General features: G+C 54.7%; 10 protein-coding genes across 10 annotated transcripts; 5 read left to right on the top strand and 5 right to left on the bottom strand.

Annotated features, from left to right (window-relative positions):
- The first annotated feature begins 296 nt into the window (after positions 1 to 296).
- Positions 297 to 2,662, top strand: HER10_EVM0004925 (C2H2 transcription factor). The gene is made up of 2 exons (XM_035474552.1): positions 297 to 1,115; positions 1,181 to 2,662. Exons 1-2 carry the CDS (start codon positions 652 to 654, stop codon positions 1,716 to 1,718), a joined length of 1,002 nt encoding a protein of 333 aa, XP_035338306.1. The 5' UTR covers positions 297 to 651; the 3' UTR covers positions 1,719 to 2,662.
- Positions 2,663 to 3,052: 390 nt separating this feature from the next.
- Positions 3,053 to 5,245, bottom strand: HER10_EVM0006800 (M protein repeat protein). Its single transcript, XM_035476375.1, has 3 exons — positions 5,062 to 5,245; positions 4,496 to 5,008; positions 3,053 to 4,434 (listed from the first exon to the last, which is right to left on the bottom strand). Exons 1-3 carry the CDS (start codon positions 5,116 to 5,118, stop codon positions 3,331 to 3,333), a joined length of 1,674 nt encoding a protein of 557 aa, XP_035338492.1. The 5' UTR covers positions 5,119 to 5,245; the 3' UTR covers positions 3,053 to 3,330.
- A 1,101-nt stretch (positions 5,246 to 6,346) lies between these two features.
- On the top strand, positions 6,347 to 7,370 carry HER10_EVM0002080 (uncharacterized protein; the record flags this gene model as incomplete). The annotated part of the gene is made up of 2 exons (XM_035471806.1): positions 6,347 to 6,557; positions 6,619 to 7,370. The coding sequence occupies 2 exons, from the start codon at positions 6,347 to 6,349 to the stop codon at positions 7,368 to 7,370; spliced, it is 963 nt and encodes a 320-aa protein (XP_035338050.1).
- Positions 7,371 to 8,051: 681 nt separating this feature from the next.
- HER10_EVM0005412 (uncharacterized protein) lies at positions 8,052 to 8,627 on the top strand (the record flags this gene model as incomplete). Its single annotated transcript, XM_035475031.1, has 2 exons — positions 8,052 to 8,405; positions 8,466 to 8,627. 2 exons carry the CDS (start codon positions 8,052 to 8,054, stop codon positions 8,625 to 8,627), a joined length of 516 nt encoding a protein of 171 aa, XP_035338344.1.
- Positions 8,628 to 8,882: 255 nt separating this feature from the next.
- Positions 8,883 to 11,893, bottom strand: HER10_EVM0009680 (transketolase). The gene is made up of 6 exons (XM_035479160.1): positions 11,534 to 11,893; positions 11,272 to 11,318; positions 11,103 to 11,198; positions 10,949 to 11,033; positions 9,230 to 10,888; positions 8,883 to 9,171 (listed from the first exon to the last, which is right to left on the bottom strand). Exons 1-6 carry the CDS (start codon positions 11,585 to 11,587, stop codon positions 9,055 to 9,057), a joined length of 2,058 nt encoding a protein of 685 aa, XP_035338767.1. The 5' UTR covers positions 11,588 to 11,893; the 3' UTR covers positions 8,883 to 9,054.
- A 3,022-nt stretch (positions 11,894 to 14,915) lies between these two features.
- On the bottom strand, positions 14,916 to 19,888 carry HER10_EVM0012777 (uncharacterized protein). The gene is made up of 3 exons (XM_035482163.1): positions 19,462 to 19,888; positions 17,611 to 19,390; positions 14,916 to 17,549 (listed from the first exon to the last, which is right to left on the bottom strand). The coding sequence occupies exons 1-3, from the start codon at positions 19,658 to 19,660 to the stop codon at positions 16,649 to 16,651; spliced, it is 2,880 nt and encodes a 959-aa protein (XP_035339039.1). The 5' UTR covers positions 19,661 to 19,888; the 3' UTR covers positions 14,916 to 16,648.
- Positions 15,199 to 16,575, top strand: HER10_EVM0005587 (uncharacterized protein; the record flags this gene model as incomplete). The annotated part of the gene is made up of 1 exon (XM_035475196.1): positions 15,199 to 16,575. One exon carries the CDS (start codon positions 15,199 to 15,201, stop codon positions 16,573 to 16,575), a length of 1,377 nt encoding a protein of 458 aa, XP_035338363.1.
- Positions 19,889 to 20,084: 196 nt separating the features above from the next.
- Positions 20,085 to 21,136, bottom strand: HER10_EVM0011853 (ribonucleoprotein-associated protein). Its single transcript, XM_035481269.1, has 2 exons — positions 20,792 to 21,136; positions 20,085 to 20,736 (listed from the first exon to the last, which is right to left on the bottom strand). Exons 1-2 carry the CDS (start codon positions 20,946 to 20,948, stop codon positions 20,519 to 20,521), a joined length of 375 nt encoding a protein of 124 aa, XP_035338957.1. The 5' UTR covers positions 20,949 to 21,136; the 3' UTR covers positions 20,085 to 20,518.
- Positions 21,137 to 21,331: 195 nt separating this feature from the next.
- HER10_EVM0005614 (V-type proton ATPase proteolipid subunit) lies at positions 21,332 to 22,754 on the top strand. The gene is made up of 5 exons (XM_035475222.1): positions 21,332 to 21,539; positions 21,693 to 21,705; positions 21,824 to 21,953; positions 22,030 to 22,290; positions 22,347 to 22,754. Exons 1-5 carry the CDS (start codon positions 21,523 to 21,525, stop codon positions 22,409 to 22,411), a joined length of 486 nt encoding a protein of 161 aa, XP_035338365.1. The 5' UTR covers positions 21,332 to 21,522; the 3' UTR covers positions 22,412 to 22,754.
- Positions 22,755 to 23,540: 786 nt separating this feature from the next.
- HER10_EVM0002503 (ergosterol biosynthesis ERG4/ERG24 family protein) lies at positions 23,541 to 26,020 on the bottom strand. Its single transcript, XM_035472210.1, has 3 exons — positions 25,744 to 26,020; positions 23,788 to 25,528; positions 23,541 to 23,730 (listed from the first exon to the last, which is right to left on the bottom strand). The coding sequence occupies exons 1-3, from the start codon at positions 25,776 to 25,778 to the stop codon at positions 23,719 to 23,721; spliced, it is 1,788 nt and encodes a 595-aa protein (XP_035338094.1). The 5' UTR covers positions 25,779 to 26,020; the 3' UTR covers positions 23,541 to 23,718.
- Between the last annotated feature and the right edge of the window lie 256 nt (positions 26,021 to 26,276).

Below are 26,276 nucleotides of genomic sequence, written 5' to 3' on the forward strand. Positions count from 1 at the left end.
TAGGCATCTCGACGAAGGCATCGCCAACCAGATGGAGTCAGAGGCTTTGCCGCCTAGACCTGGCAAACATATAATGCTCTAGGTATCTCTCCAGGTATGATTCTATGAAAACCCTACCCAGCTGAAGTACCTCCTCTAAGATTGTATCAGAGAAGCTAAAGACATATATCCTCAAAAGTTGGTGGGTTCCCTCATTGCTATTTGTGCAAGCATCCAGCTTCTGCCTTGAGCGCCACATTATCCAACAAACGAAAAGTGGACCCCGTGGCTGGTGGCGAAATTGACCGGGATCACGTGGATCACGGCTGAATAATCCAAGTCCATGCCCGTGTGGCTGACGCAGCTTGCTACCAGCTTCCACGTCTTCAGCCAGATTTTTCAGGCAAACTGACTTTTCTGCCTTTCGCAGCATCGGAGCTCATCACCTGCAAGCTTGACGAAGCGACGCGTTATCAAGTAACCGCAGTCGCAGTATCCCTCACTGCGGCGATCCCTTTATTTCTTTCTTGTTGAATCGTTATTTGTCGTTTCCCCTGCGATTTCCCGCGAACGACCCGGAAGTCGCGACTTCTTTCACGATCACGACCTCTTCCGATCCTCATTTCTCCCCCATCACAAGCTTCATCCAGCATCCACAGGATAACCGACAATATGAGCGTCGTCTACGAACCCCGTAATTTCATGCACGATGGCTCGTATCCTCCCATCGGCGATCACGATCACGACCATGTCCTCGATCAGACTGGGCAATACCAGGCGTCCGACGTCCCGGACCTCGCCTCCTACAATCCGACGTCCTCGATGCTCGGCGACGACCGGTCTCTGATGCCGGACGGTCTTGACGATGCCTCCGTTGGCGTTCCAGATGCGACGCGACTCGATCTTTCAGCGCCTCCCACTCTTGCGTCCCTTCCTTCGAGTCTTCCTCCGGCGCTTCCCGAGTCCCTGCCATCAAACAACAAGGACGAGGGCGAGGCCTCGACTCCCACATCGAGGGTTAAGTGCATACCAAAGCCCGAACGCGAGGTGACGAAACAGCCTGATGGGAAGTTCTACTGTACTTTCCCGGGATGCACGGAAGAGACCCAAATTTTCACCCGGAAATGCGAATGGAGGTAAGTCAACCAAACGTTGAAGCTTTTGACACTTTGTAATGATGCTAACCATTTAATTCTCGCAGCAAGCACATGGACAAACACGAGCGACCCTACCGATGCGCTGCCGAGGGTTGCGAAAAGCTTCCCGGCTTCACGTACTCCGGCGGTCTCCTCCGCCACGAGCGTGAAGTTCACGGCAAGCACGGCGGTCCCAAGAATACGGTCAACTGTCCCCATCCGAACTGCAAGCGCCATACTGGCAAGGGCTTCTCGCGGCAGGAGAACCTTAATGAGCATCTACGACGAGTACACACGAGCGACGGTTCTAGCACGGTCCAAGAAGACATCCAAACCGGTAGTGACGGTGACAGTGACAAGGCTATTGGATTCGGCGCAGGCAACAAGCGAAAGCGCTCCCGGAAGGGATCTGACGCTGGTCTGGACGAGCTGCGCGAGGAGATCAAGCGCGTACGCATGGAGAATGAGGAGCTGCGCCAGCAACTCGACAGACAGGGCCAGCACAGCTTCGCCATGATGTCGCAGATTGCGGAGCTTCAGGATGCGCTGCGGACGAACCTCGATCCGTCCGGACTCGGCGCTCCCACCGCCACGATGTTGTGACAATCAGACGCAACGCCTGCGCCTCTTCCCGAAAGCGACAGCTTCCTCCCGAACTTCCCGTTACGGCGTTACGACCACACCACCACACCCTAAGTTAACACCCGGCGGCCACAACTCACACTCCAGGCTTCCACATTGAACCCCCGTGCCCTCGACTCGACACCTCCCCGCACACACCAACCATCACACCACGTACACACTCTTACGACACACGCATCGACGAGGCGTTCTAGGGCAGAAAACTGCTTTTTCATGATCCATACAATTCCGTTTTGTCTCTTTTGGCCGTGGTCACACGACGCCGTGTATAGTTTTAACGGCATGGGTAATTCAACAGAAAGGGGGAAACAGGCGTTCTACGGGATAATCGACACTCGATTTTTTTTCTTTTCCACGGCTTTCTACGGTGGCGAAGAAAGCCCAAGGACGATGACGACTACTTTTTGATATCCCCCCTCCCCTTCGACTACGCAGAGCGTTATGCAGAGGGAAACCAGAAAGATGGAACCAAAAAAAGAAGAGAAATACCACATGTTTTTCCGGAGTTTGTTTTCCACCCTTTTCCTTTTCCTTTTCCTTTGGACGGCAAATGGTAGATTGTACATTTCCCCTCTCCTCCTCAACTCACGCCTCCCCCTTTCGCTTCTCAGGTTCTCCTCGGCACCAAACACAACTTTTGTAATTCTACTACCTTGTATTGAGAACGATTATTCATTTTTTTAAAGTGTGTAGTACCATAGACACGGGATGACCTATGATGATAGTAGGGCATCCCCCAACCCCCATAAATCAAGATGAAACTTCTCTTCTCCCCTTTAAAAACAACATGATTTTCCGTTTTGCAATATAATGTGAATAGAATGGAGTTGACAGAGACTATTTGGGGAGTGGATGATGATGACGTAAGTTGGGTGCTTTACGCGTGAAGCCCAAAAAAAAGGAAGCTGTACACGTTCCTACCGTGCGAGGGAAGAAATGACTAGGAACGCGCTGTCACATGAGGCTTTTGCCTGAGGCAAGTTCACCACGGTAGGCAGGGGTGGTGGTTGCAGGATGCACGAGCGACGATCATTGCCATCTAGAAGTGCATGTCAAACTCCGCGACTCGTCTGGATACTCGTGGTAGTGTCCTTCGACATAATGAATATCAACGGATGTCTCATGCACAGAGAGGGCGTAGAAGCAATGTTGACCGGTACTTTTACATGAGGAAAAGGGAATAGACAAAGGCAAGACGAGGGTGGGTTGCTTTTCCAGACACTCAATCACGTTTCGCAACATGATGGAAATCAATCTCAATGACGGCCATTGAAATACACCTTGTTTGGATATCAGTTCTCGTCTACCTGTACTCTTACATATCCCCGGGCTCAAAAGGCCCTCGTATCTATGGAAAGAAAAGAGCCGTCAAATCTTACGTATTCCAACGCTTTCTCATGGAGAGAGAGTACTTCCCCCCCAGGCGTGTGAAGCCGGAGGAAAAGATACTCCATAACCAGGCGTCAAAGGGCACTCAAGTCTACAAAGCTAAGAGATTCTCAGCATCTTAAGCAGAAGCTGGTAGTAGACCTTGCCCCGGGAGAGAGAGAAAAGGAACATCTAGACATGAAATCTAGACCTCAAACACATCACCCACGCCCTCGGATCCGCCTCGCCGGTTCTCGACAAGGTCCAACCTCCACCCCTCCCAGTTCTTGAGCGTGCGCTTAATCTCTTTGATGCGCTCGATGCGCTTCTTCGCGTCATCCTCTTGCGCGCGGCGGAACGCGTCCTCGTCAAAGTCCATATCGTCGTCATCGAGGAGCAGCTCGTCGTCTCCCGTACCGGTAAGCGCATTGATTCCACTCTGGAAAAAGTCACCGATGCCACCGCCAGCTGCTTGCTTCCTCTGCGCTGACGGCGACGTGCCGCGGCTCCCGCCAAGGTCCACGTTCTCGAAGCTGGGGCTGTTGAGCTCGCGGCGCTTCTCCTGCCAATGCCCGTGGCGGAGCTCGTAGACCTCGGCTTCGAGGTCGCGCACCTTCTTCTCGAGACGCAGGCGCTCCTCGTTCTCGAGCTCATCGACACCGTCGTCATCCAGGCCGCCACCGCCCTCGGTGGACTTCCGGCTCCGCAGCCTCGTGTTCTCGCTCTCGAGGCTCTCAACCCGCGCCTTGAGTTCGCTGACCTCCTTCTCGGCGCGCTCCTTTTCCTTCCGCAACGTCTGGGTGCGCGTGTCTTGCTCCTTGTGAAGCGTGGTCAGCGTCGTGACCTTCTTTTCCAGGCCGTCCGCCTTCTTCTCCGCCTCCAGCCTGGCATCAATCGAGTCGGCGAGGTCGTGCTCCAAGCTGCGGAGCTTCGTCTCAGCGCTCGTGCGTTCGCTACCCTCACGGACGGCCTTTTCCGCCGTACGGTCAAGGTTCTTCCGCAAGTCAGTCAGCTCTTGCTGTGCCTTGGTGGCGGCCTTTTCAGATCGCGCGAGCTTCTCTTCCAGAGCGGCAATCTGCTCCTTCTCGGAAGACGTGCCGCTAGTCTGACGATCCACGTGTGCGCGGAGCTTTGATATCTCAATCTCCATCGACTCGATAGTGGCGGTTTTGGAGGCAAGCTGGGCCTCGAGCTCGGCGGGGGGAGACGACATTGATACCGATGGCGAGGATCCGTGGCGGCCACCTGCGCGGGAAGCTTGTTGCTGGAGCTGAGAGTTCTGGCGCTGAAGGGCCTCGATCTCGGATTTCTGTTTGACGTTTCATTAGCAAACTTTTCCAGGGCGCATGATCGTATAATGTGATGCTTACCAGGTTTTCGACTTGGCTGTCTGGTCCGCCCTTGCTCTCGCCCTCAGTCTCACGCAGATCAGCCAGCTCCTCCTCGGCCTTCTTCCACCTCCTCTCCGCATCAGTGGAGTCCTTGGCTAGACGCTTGTTCTCCTTCTCAAGCTCCTCTATCCGAGCATGCTGCTTTCGATAGATATCGGTGGCAGTCTCGCCTTCAGGAGCCTCGGCGCTGGGCGAAAGAGGACCATTGCCGGCGGAGACAGACCCTTGTCGGAAGGACGCAGAGCGGAGCTTGGACTGTTGAGCTAGCGAAGGTTGAGATGCAGTCGGGGATGCTGGTTGCTCCGCGATAGCTTCCGTAGCTTCCTTCTCGTCCTCTTTTGTGTCTTCGGTGGCAGGATCGGCGGGTGTCGTGGGTTCGGCTTCGGGTTCCTTTTCCTTCGAGGCGCTGGGTTCTGCCGCTGTTGGCTCGGCCTTTTCCTTCTTTGATGAACCAGCAGCCTTCTTTGTCTTCTTCTTTTTCAACTCTTCCACCTAGCAAGCTGTGAGTAATAAACCGGTGGTCGTCGCACCGCAAGAAAACCTACTCTCTTTCTGGCAGCAGCGAGCTTTTCGGCCTTGGCCTTGTCTTCAGCGTCGGCCATGATGGAGGCAGCAGTGCTTGGGTTTGTTGAGAAGCGAAATCAAGTAAGTTCTAGGTGTTGTTACCGAACGTTACGACGAAGAGGTTGTCGTGAATGCGGAATGTAAAGTTGGATGTTTGATGTGAATTGAGCGCTTCAGCCTCGAGCCCAGGAGCTTAGCTGTCCACTCGTGTGAAGAACAAGCCACATTCCACCTGCACTCAGCCGTAGTGTTTGTGGTTGACAGGGGGCTGCCCCCCAAATGACGAAGGCAGGCGCAACAGCTATGCGTGGAGCGTGCTAAACATACAGGGGCCACCCCTCCTGTTCCGACGAACTCCCTTCTTGCCGTTTGGACAAAATCGAACAATACTCCAACCTCCAACGACCGATTATCTCCTTCGTGATAAGATTCAAATCCTCCCAGAAACCGTCTGCCTCCTTCATTAAACACAGTGTTTTCTCTCTGTAACGCTGGTTCATCAAGTTTCAGAGCTATTCAAGATACTGCACCTGTTCTGCTCTCAGCAGCTATCGATCTCACTAACACCGTCTCGCCACTGGTGCTCATCAAGATGCAATCATCGCCCAAAGCCAAACATCATGCCGTTCATGCTGCTCTTATGGAAGCTATCGAATGAGGAGATGAATACATCGCAACGACAAATAGAAAAAAGTCAACATGTTCCCAAGCGGGCCTCCTGCCGTCTGACCGACGCGACGAACACCCTCCATCCCCCTGCGCATCTTTTGGCCCACCCAGCCGCGGTCTTCCAATGCGTTGGCGCCTTACATCGCCTTCTCAGTGTCCCAATCGCTCAAACCTTTGCCCTTGAGCACCGCCTGATTGGCAAGCTCTCCCTCGTTTCAACTGCGCTGATGTCCAGTTGGCACCGACCCAGCGTCTGAAATGGATGCAAGTTGCATCTTGGCCCCCAGTGAAGGACCCTGTCTACCTGCCAGCGCGGGAACGCATCGAGCCAGGGGGCAAGGGGGCCGGAGGGGGGGTGAGCGTCTCGTTCGTTAGTTCCTTTGAAAGACGTCCGCCTTGCTCTACAAGGGACGACTTGGCTAACTCGAGATGATTGGAGGTGCCGCAGCAACAAACGACCCAGGCACAATTATGCAGCTCGAACATTAAAGCATGTTGAGAGCTGACATGTTCTCCAGAACATGTCCCGCTCAACTCTCGCCCATCCTCTCAGCTTGTGCTGGAGGAATGGAAACAGAGGAGCGACGGCGAGGAGCCATGGGGCAGTGTGTATCGAGCAGCAATGCTGGCGCAGGCAGCAGCGCTGCCGAAAGGTCTGACGCTCGCTGTCAAACTCCCGGCTGCCAGAGAGTCTGCGATCCAGGGTCCAAATCACGATATTGCGCTCAACATGCCGTCTGTAGACGGCAAGGATGCGTGAGGCCTCGATATCGCAAGGGCCCATATTGTCAGGAACACATGTGTAAGTGTTCCACCAGGCCGCTTCGGCCCTTGGACAACGTACGAGTTCTCTCTGACTCCAGGACCAGATACGTGTCGAGTCTCCAGATGTCCCAATAATCAAGCCAAACTTCACGATGCGCGATTTACCAATCATTTATGCTGGGACCACCAACCCCACGAAGTCCAAGATGCGTACCTGCTCGGATACCTGTTTGGCGGGGAAGATATCCACGCGGCAAACGCAAACGAGCCTCAGCAACAACAGGAACAGCGCAGCAGGCGCAGGCGTTCTCGTCAGAAGCCAAAGCCCGCACCGGCCGCAACGCAACCTACAATCATAGCCGAGCCTCGACACCAGGCATCCGAAGACCCCTCGTCAAGTTCAGACGACGACGATGTCATAGTCGCAGCCCACCAACTGTCCACCATAGGGGAGGAACCGGAAAGAGAAGACACCATGCGCTCAACGCAGAAATCTCGAAAGCCTGGAACAGCGCCAGGAACAGCGTCGGGAACACCGACGGCTCGTCGGAGTCAGAAGACGGTTCACTTCGCAGATCCTGCCCCTCGAGCCTCCGCAGCCGCCGAGAAACCACCCGTCGAGACGACGGCGGATACTTGGGTTGCGGAGCCCCTTTCCTCGTCCGCGGCAGCCCGTCTTCGAACCTCCCACCACCGGCGAAGCCTGGACGGACGGTCCGGATATCGGTCTTCGCCAAAAACGTCTGGCACTCTCGCCGCTCCGGCTGCGAATAATCGTGAGAGGCGTTATAGTACCGGCAGTGCCCCGAAGTCTGCCGACGTCAAGCGGACAACGAGAACGAGGGCCAGCCGCTGAGGCCTATCCTCTGGGGACGCACAGGACGGAGGCACAGAGGGCCCCCTTGTACCTAATGCACCACGAACCAAGCTTCCACATTGCGTCACAGCAAAGTCCCATGACACATTTCTCCCACCAGATGCCCCCTCGTTTCTTTATCGTCAACAGTCATACGAGCCCGCTTTCCTATCACATCTCTTCAGAAATAGCCCCGGTAATCTCTGGGGTGGGGGTCCTCATCTGAATGCAGGCGGAAGATAGGTAATGGTGCTAAAGATACAGCGTAATTATCTCTCAACGGGCGGTAGAAGAGTTCCACCTTGGAGCGTCGGGCACGGCATTTGGCGGGGTAATGGCGGGGTACGGGTGCGAACAGGGTGCTGCAAACTACCTCACACGCCGAACCACTACCACCACCCACCACCACCACTACCGCCGCAAGCCCTCAAGCCCGCGCCAAACCGCCCGCCTACCCGACTAACCAAAGCCTCGCCGTCTCTCTTCCTTCCCGTCCCTCCTTCTTTACCTCTCTTGCTGATCTTCTACCCAATTCTGTCGCATCTCTCTACTTTATTCAATTCCCTCTCTCGGCATAAGATCGTCTCCGTCTCAAATTTCCAGATCAGCGACAAGATTTCATTCCCGACCGGCGCAACACACACGCCCGCCCACCCGACAAAACACAACCCACCGCCAACAATGACCTCCCTCCCCTCACAACATCCGTCGCTGGCCCTCCACCTAACAGACCGCGCCCTCAACCCGATCCTGACCTCGGCGCACTCCCAATCCCAACTCGAGGCACTCACCTCCCTAACAACGACCTCTCTGACCGCCCATGCCGCCGCGAACCGCTTCTCTCTCGGCCCCGCCCAGCGCATCATTGTCGAGCACGGCCCGGGCAGCCCCGTCGTCCTAGCCTCCTTCCTCAACGGCGCCGATGCCCTGCCGAACTCGGGCGGAGAAAGCTCCGTACCCTCAGCATCAAAGCCCTCGTCGAGACCCGTGTCCTCGGGTCTCGCCGGCGCTGCTTCGATAGCAGAGTCATCTTCCGCAGCGGGGGCGTCAGCGAGAGCGATACCTGAGACGGGCAAGCTAGGCGAAGAGCCAGAGAACGCGGCGCCGATGCTGGTCGGCGTGGTGGTCGCGGCAACGGGTGAGGAGGCTATGGAAGCGCGCCGCGCCGCGGGCAGACTTGAGAGGGTGGGCAGGGAGTTCCAACGAGAATGGGTCGCCGAAGAAGGAACGGGCGACGCAGATGGTCTCGGTCGCTGAACACACACACACACACACACACATTCACATATCCATAGAACGATGGAGGAGAGTATGGTCAGATCGTAACAAAAATGGGCAAAGGATGTCCCTGGTGGGAAGGTCAACGATGCCCGGATGAAAGCGGTATCGTGGCCTGGAGAGTTCGAGTCGGGGCAGGGCATATATGGTCCTTTCATGAGGATTACGAGCAAACGAGATCACGGTCGGTCACATTGAGGACCCGGTACGGAAACCAAACCAGGCTACGGTATGGGGTGGGTTAGGCGTACAGGACAGCGCGAGTTCGCGTTAATCATAATCTTTGGATTTTTGACGGTCTCTCTATATACCGAGTTCATTTTCCCCGTGAAACGTCCGTCATTGCGTTAAAAAAAAATAAGAACAATCGCCAATTAACCAATTTCTACCCATGGATATGACCGCTTTAAATGATCTGCTGGAAAGCACGGTTGAGAGGAGAGCGAACGTTGGGAACGTCCTTCCAGAATTCGACGGTGGCGACCGCGCGCTTGGCGATGCCCTCGGGGGTGAACTCGAACTTCTATAGAGTGGGTTAGAATGGCTGGCAACCAGTGATGAAGTAGCAACGGGAAACTTGCCTTGTAGACGTCCTTGTAAGGACCGGAAGCACCGAAGCGGTTGATACCGAACTGCTCGTGGGAGTATCTCTCCCAGCCGAGGGTGGACATGACCTCGACGGACATGATGGGCTTGCCGTCGGGCAGGACGGACAGCTTGTACTCCTTGGACTGGGAGTCGAAGACCTCCGTGCAGGGCATGGAGACAACGCGGGCAGCGATGTTGTGCTTCTCCTTGAGGTACTTAACGGCGTCAACGCAGATGCAGACCTCGGAACCGGTGGAGACGAGGGTGATGTCGGCGTTGGGGTCCTCGTGCAAGACGTATCCACCCTTGATACCCTTCTCGATGACGGAGCCCTCGAGCTGGGGCAGGTTCTGGCGAGAGAGAGCGATGATGGAGGGAGTGTGCTTGGAGGTCAAAGAGACGTAGTAAGCAGCGGAGGTCTCGTTACCGTCGGCCGGGCGCCAGACCATGTTGTTGGGCAGAGCGCGGAAGTGGGCGAGGGTCTCGATAGGCTGGTGAGTGGGGCCGTCTTCACCAAGACCGATGGAGTCGTGGGTGGCAACCCAGATGGCGCGGATCTGGGACAGGGCGGACAGACGGACGGATCCGGCGGCGTAGGAGACGAAGTTGAGGAAGGTACCTCCGTAGGGGATGATGGTACCGTAGGCAGCGAGACCGTTCATGATGGCACCCATGCCGTGCTCACGGACACCGTAGCGGATGTAGCGGCCGGCGTAGTCACCGAGGCCAGTGGCGGGGGCCTGGAAGTCGACAGCCTCCTTCCAGCGGGTAAGGTTGGAGCCGGTCAAATCGGCGGAACCACCGACAAGCTCGGGAACGATCTGGTGGATCTTCTGAAGGACGGTCTCGGACAGCTTGCGGGAAGCAATGGCGGGATCGGCGGGAGTATAGACGGGCAGAGACTTCTCCCAGCCCTCGGGGAGGTCACCCTTGAGGCGACGGCTGAGGTCCTTGGCCTCGTTGGGGTACTTCTCACCGTACTTGGCGAAGAGCTTGTTCCACTCCTCCTCGGCAGCGGCGCCCTCGGCGGCGTGCTTGTTGTAGAGGTCGTAGACCTCCTGGGGAACAGCGAAGGACTGCTCGGGGCTGAAGCCGAACTTCTCCTTGAGCTGCTTGATGTCGTCGGCCTTGAGGGGAGAGCCGTGGACACCGTGGGTGCCCTGCTGAAGGGAGCCGAAACCGATGGTGGTTCTCAGCTTGATGAGAGTGGGCTTGTCCTTGGACTGCTGGGCCTTGGCAATGGCCTTCTCGATGCTGTCGAGGTCGTTGTCACCGTCGTCGACGATGAGAACCTCCCAGCCGAAAGACTCGTATCTCTTAACGACATCCTCAGTGAAGGCGACGTTGGTGTCACCGTCAATGGAGATGTGGTTGTCGTCGTAGATGGCAATGAGGTTGCCGAGCTGGAGGTGACCAGCCAGGGAAGAGGCCTCGCCAGAGACACCCTCCATCAAGCAACCATCACCGAGGAAGGTGTAGGTGTAGTTGTCGGACAGGCTGAAGCCGTCCTTGTTGTAGACAGCAGCGGTGTGAGCCTGGGCAATGGCCAGACCAACAGCGTTGGAGATACCCTGACCGAGAGGACCAGTGGTGACCTCAATGCCGGGGGTGTCGTGAGCCTCGGGGTGACCGGGGGTGATGCTGTCGACCGTCTGTAGGGCCTGTCAGCAAATGGCTCATTCCCTCACTTGTTGAGTCATTGTCAAACTTACGCGGAACTTCTTCAGGTCGTCGATGGAGACGCCGTAGCCGAAGAGGTGGAGGAGGGCATACTGAAGCATGCAGCCGTGTCCGTTGCTGATGGTAGGTTAGCCAAGGGTATTCGATTCGGGGAATTGGAAGCTATGTTCGGGCGGATCAACTTACGAGAGAACGAAACGGTCACGGTTCAGCCAGTTGGGGTTCTTGGGGTTGAACTTCATGAACTTGTTGAACAGGACGTGAGCGACCGGCGCCATACCCCTAAAAAATGAATTGGTAAGCTTCTGTGCCCCGATTCCATCGTGAAATACGTGTAGTGTGAGTGAATACGTACATGGGCGCACCGGGGTGGCCGGAGTTGCTGTTGAAGGTGGCATCGACCTGGGAATCGCAGACTCGGTCAGTTTCTTATCCAAACACAGATTGGCGATGAGGCTCTCGACGGAAAGCTCATTGAGGCCGGCCAGCCAGCTCGGTGCTAGATGACATGATCGCAGCACCGTGGATGGTGGTGGTCTCAATGGCGGGGTAACGACAAATCCTCAACGAAGAAGCGCGTAGGCGGGGTAAAAATCTGGCGGGCGGATGAAACTCACAGCGAGCAGGCGGATCGTGTTGATCGCCTTCCAGTCTTGTTCGGTGTAACCCATGATGTCTGATTTTCTTCCAAGAGTTTTTGATGTAGAACTCGGTCAGGGGAAGAAGAGAATGTGATGTGAAGGAGGGAGGAAATTTGAAGGAGACGTCGGAGGAGGAAGGGAAGAAAAAGTAGAGGGATGAGAAGGAGTGGTGGGAGAGGAAGCGGTAATGTACCTCAGGTATTCCGACACAAAACAGCAGCACCTTTTGCCTCAGAGCGTACCTCAGCAGTCCCGTCACTGCGTATGTCGGCCGGGAAGGTAATTATTGAGCATCTGGTGGGGACCTGACGTGGGCGTGGACAAGGACCGGAGGGGGGGCACACATGGAGGGGTGGAGGGGTGGAGGGGCAGAAGGGGGACCAGACACAGACCACTGACGCCGCGGCCGGATTCTCTCAAGAAGGGAACAACACGACACCAGACGAGACAAGCCACTGGGAAGAGGAGGTCACCACACGGTGGGATGCTTGTTGCCGGGGGATTCGTTGCTGCCCACTCCAGGCACAGAGGTGAATTGGATTGCTCTGATGCGATATGTCCATCTTGCACTTTCGTTTTCTTGGATACCTTGGAATTCCAGAAAGGCTACGATACTTGGAGGTACCTCGCATTTCCAAACAAGGTAGCTGACCTAAGGAAGAACTACTTACTTTTGGTACCTGTAGGTAGCTGCTCCCCTTGCTGGCACGGAAGAGGTACATTGGCTCGCTTGGAGCTCTGTCTGTACACCTCAGTAAGGTAGGTAAGGTAGGGAACCTCAGCTTAGGTAGCTTGGCCTTACTGAGAGCTTTTTTTTGGCGGGATGCCCGGACTCAACCTCATCTCAGTGCCTAAGGTACCTTACCTTAGCTGCCATGATACCTCGAACATTGAATGGCAAGAGATACTTCACTCGCTGCGTGCCTTTGGCGAAAGTATAAGTCACTCATGTCACTTTTCGGTGTCTTCCCCCCTCGCCCATCATCATCCATCATCACCACCCATCATCCATCTTCACAATCACATGGAGTGGGGGTTTTTTCCAACGTGTCCCGCATCTCTTCCATATTTGTCGCATCTCCAATTTTCGGCCTTGGGAACGGTACACAGCACCTTCAGCTCGTCTCAAGTCTCAACAACCTCGTCGTCCGGTAGGGGAAAAAAAAAAAAAAAAGCTGTGGGCTGACTGACTGGTGTCGACTTGTCCCATCTGCTTCCACCTCTTCTTGGCCTCTTCTGGCTTTTTTTTTTGCCCCTCCTATTGCCTAGCCACTCATCTTTCTCGCCCTTGTATTGGTGGGCTTTGTCGGCTCAATCGCAGACCGCACTCTTCACTCTCATTATTACCCGTCCGTGGTCGACGTGCTTCCATGTACTACTACCATAGCTAGGCATTCCAATTCACCCGGCAACCCCTGGGAGGCAAAAATGTCCGACCTTCGACTTGCAATTCCCTCTCTGCCGCGTCCCGACCTCGGTGTCCGGGCTATCCCATCTCGACGAATCATACCGCACTCGGCGCACCAGGTTCAACCACATCTGCACACTGCACCAGCAGCAAGTCCACCGCCATGGGAACACCCTCACTCAGCACCCAAAAGCCATATCTGCCGTATCACATTTTCTTTGGCTGTGACGTATCTCACCCCCATGAACTGACTCTCAATTCCTTCCAGAAGCTCGCTCGTTGCCCGTATTGACTCGTGCGAACAACAACATCTATGGATCATGGAGACAGTCTGTCGTCATAATGCCCACATAGCACAACGATTCACCTGGGTCCCTTTCGGTATCTGCCACGACCTGGCAACATCGGCTCGCCCTGGAGGGTCTTGACTAATCCGTGGAGATGGCTGCATCTTTTGGGTATCTCCGGCCCACCCTATCGCCTCTCCAGTCTTTCCGGCCAGTAGCCTCGCGCTATTTTATTCACTCACGATGCTGCGTCGCCGTCGGCCATAGGCCCAGCGCGTGCCGGACTTTAAAGCCTCGTCCAAGCAAATGACCCAGAGAGAGCCAAGCGCCGAAAATATCCCTACTACGCCTCCGTCGCCTCCAGTTCTCTCGCTCGCGTTGTTTCAAGCCGGCGACGCGGATAAGCTCTGGCCCCTCCGATACCACCTGGACCACCCTGGCATCGCCTGGCTTGACTTCTTCTGCTGAGCATCAGATCCAGTCATGTCAGTGGACCCTGAATGCATGATGACACTCCTCGTGTCCCCTATCAATTTTTTTTTATTTCACCGTTCGGTCGCAGGCCCGACTCGCAGGCTGCAGCCTTCTTAAGCCTGTAGACGCAACAGTATCAGAATGCAGAGAAAGCAGCCCCTCCGGCCCCTCTAAGGGCGGGCGCCGCCTTGCATCGAGATGCGCAACATCCGTTGATAATATCAAGGTCAGGACAGGCCAGCGTGGGCTTTCTACGGCCAGCGCGGCAGAATCCCGCAGAGGACGTCAAGACGCACTCAATAAAAGACGCCTAGGTGGGCTGGGCTGTCTGATGTGAATATGCGATCAAACGCTGATAACTCGACCGAATTTTCACGTTTTCTCGACCACTCAGTGTGTCTCAGAATGCGGTACTCGGGGCCGGTTGAATGTATGCCGCAGACACTCAACACCACGATCTACTTTGTCCGGCGCCTCAATGCTTTTCTCCACGCCGTACGAGACGGTAGACCTACTCGCACTCCTCTGGGCGATGTGCCCCCCTCCGGAGCCGGTGAGCACGGGCCATCCGTCTGGGATCCGGCCAGTTTCGTATTTATCCGCGCAAATCAAGGCGGCCGCAGGCCCAAGCTCCCTCCTTCCCTGCGGATGACATCAAGCCTCCCCACCCGCATATCCGCCGCTTCACGCAGCGTGTATCCGTCCACGCCGTTGTTGGTCGAGATTGAGCGGGAGAAGATGCGGAAAATTCTGTGGTTTCGGGTTCGATATTATCGAGATTTCGAGAGCCATGCTTTGCCTCATTTTGAGCGAAACGAGTTTAGCCTCAACGGTGCAACTTCGGACACTGGCCGTGGCTAATCGGGCCTTGTGTTTCGCTGACCAAGCTCTGGCAGACGTATGGTTCTGGCCGCGCAATGAGTTCGACCTTGCTCTTGGCGGTGCATCTGAGATAGTGAGGCTGATCTTCACTCAGCTTCAACGAGGCTTCTTACTCGTAATAGTTTTCGTAAACATTCAGCAACTACATGAGCAATGTCTCATGGGTGTTGTGAGATCTCATCATGAGATTCATGTCCATGTGAACGGCTCATATGGGCTCGTTCAGTGTGCACTAACCTCAAAAGCGGGCGGTGTGGATCCTGCCCGATTGAGTTTTCGCCTCACTAAACTTCAACAACCGCAAGTGAACGATTTGAAGATATCAGAACAACGTGAGATTGAACGTCTGTATCGTGGCAATCTGATACTCTACTTCTGAATAGTAAAAGAGTACACAGCGAACTGCAACTATCACTCCGAAGCCATTATTCCAAAGTTCGCCGTCAACTCAATTTTTCTTCATTGCTACTAACTACCCCTCCATTTTTACCCCTCCATCACAAAAATCCTCAACTTCACAACGTCCATAACCTCACAAACGTATACACCACTGCCAGAAAGTCGACAAGACTCTCAACTTCTCCGCAACCATGGGTAAAAAAATGAAGGTCGAGCACAACATCCGCGACACATCCCACCACGCCGCAAACTCCAAAAAGACCACGGGCAAGCCAGCAAAGCAACAAAAAGCCAAGCCCAAAGCCCAACCCGAATCCCAAGGGCAGGCGGCATCATCATCTTCTGCAGACAACGCAAACGCAGTCGACGTCCTCCCCCTCATCCACCAGCAGCGCCTCCTCGCCTCCTTCGCCTCCGCCTTCCAACCCGTCCTCGCCTCGCCTGCCTTCGCCACGATCCTGCAGGAAGTCAAGGCCGCGCTCTACGCCCGCGACTTTGACGCCGCCTTCACTTCTGCGAAACCCGAGAGCTTGGATGCGTATGCCGCGAGGTGGAGCCCCACCCGCGCCCTGGCGTACGCTGTTGTTCTGCTGGGTATCGCGGAGCACCTTGAGGGGCTGGAGATCCAAGTCAAGAAGGCTGAAGATGAGGCTGGAGCTGAAGGGGCTGAGGTAGCTGAAGTATCCGAGGGCCTTCAAAAGTTGATCGTCGAGGACAAGACGGGTGATGCGCCCCGGGATCAGAACTCCTCCTCCCCTCCCTCCACCGACGATCAGGAAATTCCTCCCGCAGCGGAGGACGATGCCGTCACCCCTCCACCGCCCGCCTCGGAACCATCCGAGACCACCACCACCGTCACCCCCAGGACGACAACGACGCAAATCAAAAAGGAAATCAACATCCTCTCCATCGGCGGCGGCGCCGCAGAACTAGCCGCCCTAGCAGCCTACCTATCCCAACAACCAGCATACCTAAAAGGCACAATCACCTGCCTCGACGCCGCCCCCTGGGCCCCCGTAGTCTCCAAGCTCCACGCCGCACTCACCGTCCCGCCGCCGGCCTCGCGGTACGCAAACGAGGCCCAAGCCACCGCCGCAGCCCTCGTGGAGCCCGCGGCGCGGCTGTCCTCATCCTTCTCGCACCTCGACGCCCTCGCAATGTCACGGGACCAGCTCTCCCAAACGATGGGCAAAGAGGCATTACTCATCACATTACTATTTACCCTCAACGAGCTCTACACCGCCGCGGGAATCGGCAAGACCACCGCCTTCCTCCTGAACCTGACCGCCACCGTGCCCCTCGGCTCCCTGCTCCTCGTTGTCGACAGCCCGGGGAGCTACTCCGAGGCCGCCGTCGGCAAGGAGTCGAAAAAGTACCCCATGCAGTGGCTCATGGACCACACCCTCGTCAACAAGCCCCAAAAGGACGGCGTCTTCCCGGGCTGTCGGTGGGAAAAGGTCGAGTCCAACGACTCCGTCTGGTTCCGCCTGGCCGAATCTCTAAACTACCCAATCCCTCTGGAAAATATGCGCTACCAAATGCACCTGTATCGCGCAACGAAACCCTAAAGCAAAGAACAAACAACGCCAGAAGAGCAACAATGGTGTATGTGCGCGCGTGTGTGTGCCAGAAAGAGCCGCTTCATGCCCAGACGAGCCTCTTCAGAGAGTAGCTGATGTGGTCCAGCAGCCCAGTGCTTTGCCTCGCCTCCTCTAGCGAAATGATTTCGCCCTTCTCGATTATGCTCTCGGTGCCCGGCTTCTCCTTGCCAGGCTGACTCAGGAACGCCAGCCGCTCAATGTCTGCGCAAATGCTGACAACCTGCTGGATCTCGCTGAGCTTGGGTTCTTCGCCCGTCACGGCGGCGGATGACTGAGAGTACGGGGCCTTGAAAGCGAGCTTGCGCACCGGCGGCGCCTTGGGGCGCCCGCCACCAAGCAAGCTGCTCAAGGCAGACTGAGGCTGTTGCTGTTGTTGCTTCAGCTGCTGTTGCTTCTGCTGCTGTTGCTCCGACGAGGCCGCATTCGTCTTGGTCTTTGTAATGCCCAGGTTCGAAAAGGTCCTGGTATTCGTCCTCGTGACGTCGTTTTTGCCTGGTTGGTACGACACAACGAAGCCAACATTCTTCATCTCGTCCGTCTGCCCGGGGGAGACTGTCGAGATGATGTATGTTCCAAACTTGATACCAACAACGTGGGCTAGATCAATCCGCTCAAACGAAGAGACCTTGTCCATGTTCCAGTCGAATCGGCAGAGATACAATGCAGCATCCGTTAGAAGTAGTACCACCTCCTCAAAGGGCATGGCTCGCAAGGTGTCGGACTGATGCGGGCTGAAGAGGACCCAACCGCCCATGAACTCTTCGCTCTCGTCAGAAATGACGCGCCTTTGAGAAAGCTCGATGGCCTGCTCCCTCATCTTCAGCATCGAGACAGCAGGGTCTTTCGTCATCATCTCAGCTTCGAACTCTTGGAAGACCATGGAGTTCACGTTGCCCAGAAGGAAATCGATGGCAGCTTGGCTGAAGTAGTCGTTGACCATTCTAGGTTTAGGGTTAGCAAGAGTACAAGATAGAAAAAGGTTTCAAGACCAAAATATCTTACCCATTGTAGTACCGGGTCAAAGAAAGGCCAAGATCATTCAATGTGCCGCCAAGGTTCCTCTTCTTCGTTCTTGTGTAGTCACCCTTCATGGCCGCAGTAGATGCATACTGCTTCGACACAGCATCACCATTGTCTGCCCAGAGCGTGTTGAACCACTGCGTTTGCTGGTCGACTTGAGCGGCAAGATCATAGCCTTCGGCTTTCAACTGGGACTCGAGCATGAATTTTGCAAACGAGCTCTGACACACATTTGTCCTGTCGAGGCAGTCCATACAATTTGTGCGCAAGACGCCATGTTGTTTTGCAGTGATTTGACCAGCCTCTTCCACGGTGCTTCCGAACCCTTCCAATTTGTCGCGGAGAGTATCGAGGAGCTGGCTGACGTTCTCGAATTTCATCCCCTTGCAAGCTGAATGGAAATCAAACCATTCAAAACCGACGGTGTCATCTTGGTCTTTCGCTTCTTCCTCGTTCAACCGCTGCACTGTCTTTTCATACTGATTGCCGACAGTTGCTTCTACGCCATGTTTTTCGACGAGATTGACAATTTGCAGAAGCCCATATTCTGACTTCAGCCGCTCCAGATGCTTTTTCGTTGCGGCATAGTTTGCTTCGGGCGAGTGCTGAATGACTGGCGCAGGTTTGAGAGAGACCGGCGACTGTGTGAAGAATAGCGGAATGCTGCCCCGGACTTGAAGAAAAGAGTAAATCTTTGAAGACTTGTCCCAGGAAGTGCTCGAAAGAATCTGCTCAGTCTCAACCGCATTGGCAACATAACCCTGCTCATCGATGCCTCGTCTCAAGTATCTGAGACCAGCCCTCTGTGTCGAACGGCGAGAGATTATTGTCAACAAAAACTTCTTTTCGGTAGAGCGCAGATCGATCGAGTCACGGACTGCTTCAGGTGGGGGTGAAGATAGTTCAGCGTCGGGCTGTCTCATGGTCGATAGCTCCACGGAATCTCCGAGACCCTCGTCGTGTTGAGGAGGGCTGCTATCTACCACGAAACTCTTTTGGGAAACGAAGCCCTGCATGAGCGGAAGCAACAAAGTATCCTCTCCAGCCTCCGTAAATGGCTTTAATGTATTTTTGTTCCAGAAGAACATTGGGTCCACGCGCTCATGCAGAGGTATCTCATCGGATTGAGCATGGGAACGACTCGACCAACGCCGAGTGATATCGAAGTCGTAAGAAAAGAAGAAGCTTCTAGATGAGCCGTAGAAGATCTGGGTCATCCGCAGAAGCTTTGGCAGAAGTGTAGATGCCGTTGTCGGTTCGTTAACCTCGTTAACAGATGGCCGCGGAGGAGCATTCTTGACTGGACTGTGGTCAACGGACCGTCGTACTTGGTGCGCGGCTCCGCTCCAGCCTGCTGATCTCTTCTGATCCTGCGTCCATCCGCTCTTGCTGAACCAGGTCTGCGCGAACCTCCCGTAGCTTCCTCTCCTGCCAATAACATCTTTCGCTACAGTACTCTTTACAGTCTCGAGATCCTTATCGCTGCCGGCTTTAGCTTCTTGAGCGGGGTCTTCGACTTCATCCCCGCTTGCTGGAAGCTCTATATAGTCATCGCTGTCGCTATCGTTGGCGTCCTTGTCTGCCGTTCGATCTTGGAGCTCTAGGGCTGTCTTGGCAATAGCTTCTCCAGCTTCTTGTTGCGAGGCGCATGGAGTAATGGCGACTTCGGTGACGACATAGATCGGGAAACCGCAAATTTGCGCAACTTGCTGGCGCCGAGTAATCGTGATCAGATAGCTGAGACGGGAAACTGTGATCAAACCTGCATTTCTCGAGAATTAACATCAAAGCTACAACAATTACGGTGTGCAGCTAGAAGCTCGGGTGCCGCACCTATAACGCCGAAGGCTTCGAAGGAAGAATTTGGCTGAGAAAGGTCGGGAATTTGCTCTCGCGGAGCAGGACTTATTGATGCGTCGCCATATTTGATCCTGACCGGCTGCGCGGGGCGCTGTCCTTTGGTCACAAATGGTTGTATGATAAGGCCGTCGACCGCGGCGCAGATGATGATCTTGCGAGCGATACCGGGCATCTTGCGATTCAGCGCGGTTCGGAATGCGATTCGGAATTAACGTAATGCGCGAGAAGAAATGGAGATTCTATGAGGAGAGGAAACAGGCCAAAAACTTCATCCAAGGATGCACGAAAGAGTTATTAGTTATGCTGGGCCGCAATAACAGCATTGGCGGCGTGTGAAGAGGATGCAGAGGAGAATGGGACGTTGTGCGCGACAGGAACTGCTGATGATGGCGGGCCAAAACTCGTGCATGTAGCTATGACATGGGTGGTGGGCCGCGGGGTAACGTCAGTGTGCATTTGCTGGGCCAGGTGCGAGTCGCTGAGACAGCAAGCGCAGGTCACGCCTAAGACACCGGCCCGATGAGTGGTTCAGTCTGCTCATTAGACGCCAGGTCTGCATTCGTTTTCGCGTCTTCACCGATAACCCAATCGTCGAAGCCAAGGCAAGCAAGCAAGGTAGCGTGGGTAGTAAAAGTAGGAAACCGCCTTACTTGCTCTTCAGGTATAGTTGTTATTCCATTGGAGGTGGCAGGTTCCCCCACTGGCTCGTCCCGAGTCAAGCACCGCTAAATGCACAAATTGTGGCCATTGCATATTTAGGAGTTTGAGTTTTCGACAATCATCAATTGACAGTTTTCTGGACCACACCAACTCGCAGGAGTCCACTAACAGACAGGCGCATTCACATAGCTGTTTTCGCAGCCAGTTACCTTGCGCCCCGTCACAGCAGCAGATACCACGGAGAGAATAGGACCCGAGAATAGCTAGTCGACGCCTATCAACAATTCAGACTTTTCCATTCCAAACCAGTTTTCAGCACCTCCCAAGATGTATCATGATACACTGTCCGTTATCCTACGTCGGGGGTATCTTAGATGGCGAGTCTCTCGATCTTGTCCTTGAGGGCGCGGATGGGGCCGGCGAGCTCAGAGCCCTCGTTGGAGGTGATGCTGCAAGCAATGACGGCGCGGGAGACACCGCAGGCACGGCCAAGGGCGGTCTTGGACTTGACGTAAACGTAGGGGACGTTCTTGTCCTCGGAAAGGAGGGGAAGGTGGAGAACGATCGAGAGAGGGTTGGTGTCCGCAGCTGGTCGGCAAAGTTAGCATCATTTCGTCAACAACGGTCGATGGGGTGGCCATACCGAGAATGATGAGCTCAGAGACACCACGGTTGAGGGTCTTGGTAGCCTCGTTGGCGCCCTTCTTCAGCTGGCGGTAGTGCTGGCACTGCTGGACCATGTCCAGGAGCTCTTGCTGAAGAGCATCGTCGGCAAGGGGCCAGGCAGCGGATTCAGACATTGTTGAGGATGTAAGGTGTCGAGTGATGTCTGCAGGAGACAATTAGTTATTTGGAATTGTCAATCGGGATGTATCAAAAACTTACCGATGTTATGGTGCAGGGTTCCTTGCGTTGGCTCGCCCTGATGGTGAGATAAAAGATCGGTGAGAGTACGGTGATGAACGTGAAGATCCAAAAAAGTTCAAACTCAAGCCGATGAAAAAAAAAATATCCCACTTCCCCAAATTTCGACGGCAGATTCCGTTGCAAAGTGGGGCCTGGCTTCGAGCTGCCTCGGAGACCTCATTTAGCCGGTCTCCGGGCACCGCCTCCTCCTTGTCTTACGTAAGGGCACGGAGCTGTGAACGCGCCGCAAAACCTTGCAACCAACCAGAAGGCCAACCTGGAAACGAGATCTTAACAAGCACACCTCATCTCGAGTAGTCGCCGACGCAGCATCGAACCTCGCCCGCCCCAACAACCATCACAGCAATCGTCCCCAGCCCAGCTGCCGCCGCATTTCCTTCATCTCCGACCCGTCTCGACGTCTTCTTCGACTTTTTTAGCCAGTCCAAACCCACATACACCGCCAAAATGCCTTCCGAGCTTTGGTACGTCAACAACATGCTTCTTTGCCCCCGTTGACGAGCTCCTATCTATCCATCAATCGAAGCTCCCAACTCCATCATTTTCGATGCCCAACTTGCGCGAACAGCTTTGCAATACGTTTCTGAAGCTCATCTGCTAACGCGATAATGTCACAGCCCCGTCTACGCGGTTCGTCCTCCCTGTGCCTGCCGAGTCATCGATCCATGACGTCGCCCCCTTCCTACCTGGGATGAGCCATTTGGGCATCGTTCGACATCGCGTCCACGACATCGCTAACTCGCTATAGCCCTTCTTCGGAGCCATGGGTTGCACCGTCGCCATTGTCTTCACCTGCCTGGGTGCCTCCTACGGTACCGCAAAGTCCGGTGTCGGTATCTCGGCTATGGGTGTCCTCCGCCCTGACCTGATCGTCAAGAGTACGAACTAGCATCCACAATCGACGACCATGCACGCATGGTCTAGTTGCATCGACATTTGCTAACCATCATATAGACATTGTTCCCGTCATTATGGCTGGTATCATTGCTATTTACGGTCTCGTCGTTTCCGTGCTTATCTCCGACGGCCTTCAGCAGCAGATGGCCCTCTACACTGGATTCATCCAGTTCGGTGCTGGTCTCTCCGTCGGTCTTGCTGGTCTTGCTGCTGGTTTCGCCATTGGTATCGTCGGTGATGCTGGTGTCCGTGGAACTGCTCAACAGCCCCGTCTCTTCGTCGGCATGATTCTTATTCTCATTTTCGCCGAAGTCTTGGGTATGCTATATCAACCCCGCTTGTAAACGCGCTCTTACTGACATTATTGTCTCCAGGTCTTTACGGCTTGATTGTTGCCCTTCTCATGAACTCCAAGGCCACTCAGGACGTCACCTGCTAAGCGACAACACCAATACGACGAATGCTCGGTTGAACGGTTGACAAGATGTACTTAAGCCACAACTTGCACGGGCATCACTGCCACAGGGCGGACAAATATCATCAGCAGGCGCGTCGAAAACTCGAATCAAAGGTTTAAAGGCATAGGCGTGGGAACGGTCAAGGGTCACGAAATGCCATGTTTGGGACGATCGGGGACTGCTTCGATCATGGATCAAACGTATATGTACTATTTTGCCATCAAGGTATGCTATCCATTCAGGGGGGCGATTGCTCAGCATAGACATCGGTGATGGGAGAACGGAATTGTAGTCTAGGTTGCGACAATGTGTTTTTTATGCGTCTACTATTTTGTTAAAGTTCCAGACCCTCTGCTTCCACATTGTGATATTTGGTGATCCTCCGCACTTAGAGTATGTTGCCTTGACGCTTATCTTTATTATTTTTACAGCCAGATGCTGAACGGATTGGAGATTTCCAGTCAGATTCCTGGCCAACAGCCCAAAGACGAGAAGCAGACCAAATTGCATTCGTATTCTTCAAGAACCACCTTCCTAGTGCTTGGCCCAGACTAGTCCGACTGTAATGTCTTGCCAAAACCTAACAGGGTATCGAGACGGATACAAACAGTGACATGCTCTTGTGGAGAAGCACTGTTCAGGCTGAGTAATGGACTGTGAAGCTACTTACTGGCGGGAATGCGTAAGACCTTGGGCTTGCCTTGGTCTGTACGTCAACGAAAGTAAATAGTACTAGGCTCTAACCCTTCAAAGAGTGTGTGAGCGACCTCGTCCTGAAATCCTTGGTAAAGTACTCGATTCTGCTTATCCACAGTAGTAACCCAGAAACTATAAAATCTAGCAAAGTTCTACTTATCTATCGTGACCGGGATTTATCAAGGTACTTTTTGCATAAGGAGCGTCACAAGCAACTAGGTCACTTTGCCAGGGGTGTGATCTTTCAACGTGTTTCATTTTACTCATTTTACTCGATTTCAGAGGGCAGCGTGCCTAACAAAAACGCTGCCCACACGTGACAAAGAAAGCCGCGGTGATGTCAAAGAACAAGGCACCGCTTCTGTTATATAATTACAAGTCTTTATGCCAACCATGTCTTCTCGCACATGATGCCGGCAACTTTTCTTTTTCCCCCATTCGTGTACCATTACCCCTTGCCGTTGGCTACCAGTCTTAAAAATCACTTGGCAACCGGCTCCAGGTGAAGAAGCGAATTATGTACAGACAAGAATGGCCCGATGGCCGTGGCATAAGACGCCTAATTTTTGGGAGTGTTTGGTGGAGTCGTCACTTAGATGACGTACTGAAGAGGAGTTAGCCATTAGATTCTTTCCATCACAGCAGAAGCATCGGGACTTACGGGGATGAAGAGGTAGGGAACCTCGCGCTCATACTGGGTCCAGGCATCACCGTACTTTTGGCGGCAGCGATGGATATCGCGGGCAGCACGGTGGGCAATCATGCCGCAGAAGAAGACGGGGTAAAACCAGGGGAAAGGGCTCTTGAAGCCCGTGATCAGACCCCAGCAGATGGCAAAAAAGGCATCGCACGTGTAGTGGATCTTACGGGCGTAGCCGTACCAGCCGTCAGCGAGGATGACATCGCCCTTGTCCGAGGTAATGGTCTTGGGGTTCTTGACAGTCTGCCAGGGGAGCTGAGGGAAGGTCTTGCGGGCGACGAGCTGGCCGCGCTCCTGGGCGCGGAAACCGTTCTTCTGACTGTTGGTGGTGTCCCAGATCCAGTAGACGAAGAGGTAGGAGACAAAGAGGAAGCCGAGCGCGATAGGGTTCCACTTGTACTCAGAAGGGTGGTGGTTGGCGAGGAAAATGGTGCAGTGGCAGTACGAGAGAGGAACACCAGCAAGGTTCCAGAAGATGAGCATGAAGCCCCACTTCTCGTAGTACATGTCCCAAGTCGGGACGATGAGCTGCTCACCCTTGGCGCAGGCGTTGGCATAGAGGTAGTGGGCCATAACCAGGAAAAGCACCTCGCCGGAGACGTAGCCGTACTTTTCATACTGGCGGGCGGCAGCACCGCAGCTGAGACCGAAGAGGATGAACCAGGGAATGCGAACCTCGAAGAACATCTTGAAGTCCAAGATGCCAAACATGCGGGGGTTCAGCTCGGCGCCAAGGAAGAAGTCGTAGATGGGATAGCCGGTCATGCGGTGTTGGGCCCCTCTCCAAAGGGCGGAGAAGTAGGCAACGAAAGCCACGAGAAAGCCGCTGAGAATAGCCACAGACATCAGGGGGCCAAACTCGTCGAGGAAGGTGTAAAGGGGGAACAATCCGGTGAAGTGAAGGACGGCCATGACAGCAATCGTGAAGTAGAAGCTGACGTAGGCGTTGCAGAAGTACTTGAGCTGCTTGCCGTTCTCGTGGGCCAGAGGCTTGCCCCAGGCCCAGACACCGGGCAACACACAGTAGCAGATACCCTCGAAGGTGAAGAAGGTCCAGTAGATGCGCCAGGCGCGCAGAGAGGGGAATGCGCCGGTGTAGACAAGGTCGACGAGATGACGGGCAAACTCGCCCCAGCTCTGGCCCTGCTCACGGGTGGGAACGCCGCCGTTGTAGTAGGTGGCTCCAATCCACATGTACCACATGAGCAGAGGGAAGCCGATCATCAGCGACATGGTGCCAATGCTTCCTCCGAACTCGAACTCGCCCGAGGCATCAATCTTGGGGTCCGTACCGACCTCCCAGCCGTCGATGATGGTGCCCTTCTTGTACGTCGGCTGGGCATCCTCCTTGGGCGCGGCGGCATGCCCGTTGGTCGCAGTCTCGACCTTCACCTGGGCGTACCCATTGCTGTGGCCGTTGGCGATGGGCTCCTCCTTGACATGTCCATTGGTGTATCCGTTGGCGTGGCCATTGGTGTGACCGTTGGTCAAGGGTTCGTCAAAGTCGGCCTTGCCGTTCGCCGATGCCGTCTCTGCCTCGTCGTCGAGCTCCTCGCGGAACTTTCCCGTAGTGCGTCGTCTCGGAGCACGGGGTTGCGGCTTCGACTCGGTAACTTCTGCGCCGGTGGCGGCCTCGGGAGACTTGCGTCTAGAAGAAACACGCCGAGGGGTCTCGACCATGCCCTCGAAGAGCTCCTTCTTCCTGCTCAGCGCGTTAGCAAAGGTAAGAAGAGAGTGGTTCGCTAGAGTATTGACCCATTGGGAGAGGAAACAAGGGCGGCCATGGTTGCGGTTTGCGACAATATTGGCAATGGGGAGTGCGCAAAAGAGTCGTCTGGTATACTCGCAGAGGATCCAATTGCTTCGCGGAAGGGTTCCAAGCCAGAGAGAGAGAAAAGGAATCACAATTCGACTAACCTAGGAGTCTGGCGCAACGAGTATCTGCCCGTCATGTTGACTGCCTCTTTTTATACAGAATGACAGAAATCTTCAGCGTGGGGTCATGCACCTCTCGTGTAGCTGAGCTAGATGCCAAAGTCCGTGCCGGGGTTCGAGGATGGGATTGTTCAGCAGCAACGATGTTCGTCCAAGGTCCAAGGCATAGACAATCGGGGACGTGGAGGCGGTCTGGGACGGAGAATCCGAGTACGACCAGACGAGGCGTCGAGGGGTGGCGTGCAGGACGGGAAGACGAGAGACTCAGATCCGGACGGCTTCACGTCAAACTTGGTAGTGTGTCCTCGGATTTCGATTGGGCCCTTGCCGCCTGTCTTCTGCCACTCAAAATTTTGTTGACATTTGTGTTTGCCCCCTTTCTGCCGGTAGTCAAGGGTCACGAACAGAGTTGAAATTGGGGATACTTATTTTCGTGTGGTCTTCGCACGCAAGAAGCAAGTACCGACTCTAACCTTCTCGGGAGCTTCCTCGGTTGCAGGGGACCCGCATATGCA

This window comes from Colletotrichum scovillei (assembly GCF_011075155.1).
Source record: "Colletotrichum scovillei strain TJNH1 chromosome Unknown Contig00001, whole genome shotgun sequence".
Classification (NCBI taxonomy): Eukaryota; Fungi; Ascomycota; class Sordariomycetes; order Glomerellales; family Glomerellaceae; genus Colletotrichum; species Colletotrichum scovillei.